The sequence below is a fragment of the Saccostrea echinata genome, unplaced genomic scaffold (assembly GCF_033153115.1).
Source record: "Saccostrea echinata isolate AGI-Se365-2 ecotype Australia unplaced genomic scaffold, CSIRO_AGI_Sech_v1 ptg000047l, whole genome shotgun sequence".
Classification (NCBI taxonomy): domain Eukaryota; kingdom Metazoa; phylum Mollusca; class Bivalvia; order Ostreida; family Ostreidae; genus Saccostrea; species Saccostrea echinata.
Window position 1 is genome coordinate 12735646 of NW_026889796.1, and position 4699 is coordinate 12740344.

Here is a 4699-nt window from a genome sequence, read left to right on the forward strand (position 1 = left end):
ATTTTTTCTTTTCTCATCCGTCCACATGTATGTTGAAATTTTCTTGGGGAAAAATTAACGCGTGTCATATCTCATTTCTAAAGGTTTTTAACAGGTTTTATTATACAAATACAAATACAAATATTTATTGGCACAAACACAATTACAATAATTGGCAAAGGCCCATTGAACATCATTAGATAATGTTTACAAAATTTATGCAGTATTAAGTAATTGACTTCTATGTTCAAAACAGTCTCTTTTATGTTGACGGTGCGTCCGTTGGGGCGAGCGCATTGTTCACTTAATTTTAAGATCCGCCTCTTCAAACCGCACGAGACATTTGCAACGTCTAGACTGTGACGTCACGACGTCGTATGTTAGCTGCATTTCCGATTTTCGAACGAAGTTTGAAAAGTGCAAAAATTTTAACAAAGAACGTTTAATCTACTATCTGTTTGCAATATCCATTAAATAGGTGAGTTTATTTTTTGTGAATTTTTAGTTGTTGTTACCGCGCGAATGAAGTTAGCAGCGAGAACAACAAGCGATGCATTGTGGGTCCAGAATTACTGCGGAAAAAAATTCTATTGAAATGAATGTGCAGTAGTCCGAATTTTCTCTTCGCCCAGGCGTTGTCGTTAGAGCTCGCAGTGACGAGCGGCGCTTCGCGCCGCTCGCTGCGCTCGATATAAATTTCACAGTAACTTTTAAGATTTTATGTATATCACTGTTTACATATAATTGTAACATGTATCTTTCATTGTCCAGATTAATATTTTTCTTTGTTATATTATAAACATTTCTAAGGTATGTGTTTCTTAGCTCAGAATAAGATTTACAGTGAAAAAGAAAATGAATTTCATCCTCAATCACACCAGTATTGCAAGCATTACAACATCTTTCCTTTCTTGATGTGGATATATATCTACCACTTTCTATTGCAATTTTATGTGCACTTATTCTAATTCTACTAAGAGTGGATCTCTCAGATCTTTTTCTGAGTAAATCAACATATGAACTTCTTTTTCTTGTGTATAATTTTTTATAGAATTCAAGTTTTTCTGAACCAAAGATTTTTGATGTTTGCTCTTGAGTGCACTGGTCAATGATTTTTTTGTTTTATGTTGGGTAAAAGGTGTTGAATGGAACCTTTATATTTTGTAATGTTTGAAAATCCCAGATTATCTAGAGTAAAAAATATATTGTGAAAAAGTAGGGGGGGGGGCAGATTTCTATGGGGGTCAGACAGAAATACAGACGTCCCGACGGACGGACAGACAGACCCAATTAATATCCCCTACTTTCAGTGAAAGCGGGGGACAAAAACTTGTTATCTTCATCGACATCCTTTTTTTGGGATTTACTATATAAATGATAATATTCAACATGTGAAATGAAAAAGTTATGACGTCTGGCTTGTACAAACTCATAAAATCATTATTACAGTGTGATAAATATTCTATACAAAAAGAATCTTCTATTCACACACTAAAGAATAAGCAATCAAATCTTTATATCCATATTGGTATTTTTTATTTGCTTCAATATGTATACATTTAATAATTCTACAAATCAAGGGGGGTCCGACCCCCCCCCCCCCGAACTGCACATGCTCTTCTTTTTTCCCTAAGCGGGGACACAAATTCTCTGAATTACATGTAGCTTGTTCGATAAGTTTTTGAGATTTGATAAAGTTCATATTATTGACACCCATACTTTAATCTGGGGGATATATATTTCACCAAGTGTTGCTGAAAATGAATATCTTTTTTTTTATTGTACATTCTTATATTCAACATTCGGGTAGATTTAAATGACTATTTTTGTATACTATTATTGTATACATTAGCCATATTCTAGCAGTATATATTCATGTTGTGAGTTGATCAAATTTATTCTATACAACTGTGTGACACATGTAATTTATAAATTTTGTAGACATTTCATGCAGGGAGAGGGCGATTTTTAAAAGTTTTAAGAACTTGTGCCCAATCCCTTTGTATGTAATTTATTACAATGAAATATTATAATTCATGACGTCATAATCATTACACTAATTATGACGTCACAAATAATCTAACATCGGAAGCTCTTGTTATTATACACAGCCATTTTCTGTTCTGAAAAGACCATGGGTCTCCTTCAGAGCTGTTTTGCCAGAAATAACAAGGTGGGTGTAGCAAAGGAAGAGATGGAAGCGTACGAAAAAGTACGGAAAACAATGGTCACAGAGGAAGTGACAGAAAAGAAAGGCGGTGTGGCCTTTGATCTTACGTTTGTCTCTGAGGAAATTCCAAAGATGCCACCACCCAGATTGCTTGAAAATAAAAAGGAGGATTTTGAAAAATGGAGAGGTAGGTTTATACTTCTAATTTAATTTTATGCCTGCAGTTAAGACATGCTATTTACTTAAATTACTCTGTTTAAAGACTGTGTTAGTATAGTTTCACTCGCTATTTTTATCTAGCACGATCACACTGACACTGTTTCTTTTTCCTCCGAAATCCTAGTTATCAATGGTTAGTAACTAAAGGTTAAAGCCCAGGACTATAATTCATTGCTCATATGTTGATTTTGTCAGTAATGTTAACCATCATACGTAGTTATAATCTTACAAAAAAATTATTGAGCATTAACCTGATTTCAATATTTTGCAGAGTCTCAAGAGAAGGCACAGGCCGAAAAGCAGGAGCGGGCACAACAGAAAAGAGAGGAAGCCCGTATCCAGAAAGAGATTGATGTGGCCCACAAGGAGATGGAGAGGCTCGAGAAATACGTCAACCTTACTGCTGAATAAATCTAATTCAAACCTCCCGATAATATTTATGTTAACGAACTGGACAATGAATTTGGATATCTTAAATTTTCATACAATTGGAACCAAAGAGGGAACACCCGAGCTCTTTTGCTGTGAATCTTTGTTTTGGCTTTTGATTCTCTTTCTTCTTTTGGCTTAAAATGTTTTTTGTGAAATTTCCAAAATGTCGGCCTCGGAGACAGATCTTGAGGCTAGCATGGCGGACAAAATTTAATTATTCCAAAACTTTCAAAATCTTTCGGAACTTTTGGCCTTACGAATACTCATTCCGTAAGTGATCAGGAATGGGTATTAACTTGGAACTACCATCCCGTCAGTGATCAGGGGTGGGGGTTCCTCGTCAGAAGTCTTTAAATTGTAAATGAAACATCCATTTAGAGGTGTCCCAGAGCTCCGTTGTTCCATCTTTTCAAAAAGCTGTACTTAAGTGCTAATCATCTCTTAATAAACTAAATATTTTGAAATCCCTGTGTGTTGTTTCTCTCAGTGTTAATTATAATTATCATCCTGAACGATGTCGGACCGATTCATAAATTTACTCGCAGATAATTTTGATGACATTTTCCAGAAATGAAAAGCACCAAACTGTCTATAGTGCATTCAACATTTAAAATGGTATCCATTGCCTTGGAAACAACAGAAATATTACAATTCAAAATTTCATTTTTCTTAGCATTACCCCTAATCTTTTTTTTAATAAGGATTATTCTTTGCGCCATTCAAAATTGATTTCTGTAACTAAAGAAATGGGATCGATTTGACAAACTTTGTAAATTCTACTAGCAACGGAAACCTTCAAAATTATTTGATATTTTTATGTAATATGCATAATATTAATTGCTTTTATCTCCACAACTTTCTGGGATTCGAAATTTTTCAAAATGGCTGCAAAGGATACAGACAGGGTCAATTTTTGAATTTTTTCGAGACTTTAAAATAGAAGTTGCTTTCTCTTGTACAGATATTGATACATGTTTCTTCTAAACTAAGCTAAAGATAAAACAATTAATAGTGGGCTCAAGGTCACATGGATGGTCAAGGTCAGAAAATTTTTGACACAGTTTACTGCTAAATAGTCTTCATTAGTTTTTCTTTTCATTTGAAGTTTGATGAAAATACTTTGTATCTTGAACATTTTTTTAATTGACTGCAAAATGAGGAATAGTGGAGTCAAGGTCATAGCACCCCAAGGTCAGAAAATTATGGCACTTTGAATAATTCCTATCAATATGTATCAATGTATGGATTCTGATGAAAATATCATGAACAGTTTCTAGTAAACTGTGCTAAATGCTAAATAATTAATATTTAAATCAAGGTCATAGTGAAAATCAAGGCCAAAAAATTTGATACAGTTGAAAAGCTCTTTTCAGCTTGTATCTTTGTATGAAGATTGATGAAAATTTCATGACCAGTTTCTTTGAAACTAACTTAAACTAAGTTACATATAAATGAAAAATGAGGAAAAGTGGGATCAAGGTCATAAGGAATGTCAAAGTCAAAAAAATTGGATACAGTTGAATACATGGAGCTCCCACAAATATGTATGATTTTTTATAAAATTAACTTGAAACTGAGCTAAAAGCAAAATAGGAAATGGTGAGGTCAAGGTCACAAGGAACATCAAGGTATAAAAATTATGATATATGGTTAAAAAGTTCCCATAAATGTGCATCAGTCTATGAATTTTGGTTTAAATACAGTCAAGCCTTGCTATCTCAAATCCCATGGGACCAAGAATTTCAAGAATTCCAATAATTCAAGACATCAAGACTTAAAATATAATGACAAACACTATATGCCCTGGCACTACATAGTAGTCTGGCATAAAAAATTCAAACAATTTTCAAACTTATGAAGGTTCTTACTTCTCTTCAAAATAATAACAGTGACTCAGTG

At 33.6% G+C, this 4699-nt stretch overlaps 1 protein-coding gene across 1 annotated transcript; it reads left to right on the forward strand.

The window, feature by feature from the left end:
* The first annotated feature begins 2095 nt into the window (after nucleotides 1-2095).
* LOC133202690 (uncharacterized) lies at nucleotides 2096-3162 on the forward strand. The gene is made up of 2 exons (XM_061338547.1): nucleotides 2096-2336; nucleotides 2640-3162. The coding sequence occupies exons 1-2, from the start codon at nucleotides 2114-2116 to the stop codon at nucleotides 2777-2779; spliced, it is 363 nt and encodes a 120-aa protein (XP_061194531.1). The 5' UTR covers nucleotides 2096-2113; the 3' UTR covers nucleotides 2780-3162.
* The last annotated feature ends 1537 nt before the right edge of the window (nucleotides 3163-4699 follow it).

Coding starts and splice junctions, on each gene's coding strand:
- LOC133202690 (XM_061338547.1), top strand. CDS start 2,114: ATGGGTCTCCTTCAGAGCTGTTTTGCCAGAAATAACAAGGTGGGTGTA. Junction 2,337..2,639: donor GGATTTTGAAAAATGGAGAG/GTAGGTTTATAC, acceptor AATATTTTGCAG/AGTCTCAAGAGAAGGCACAG.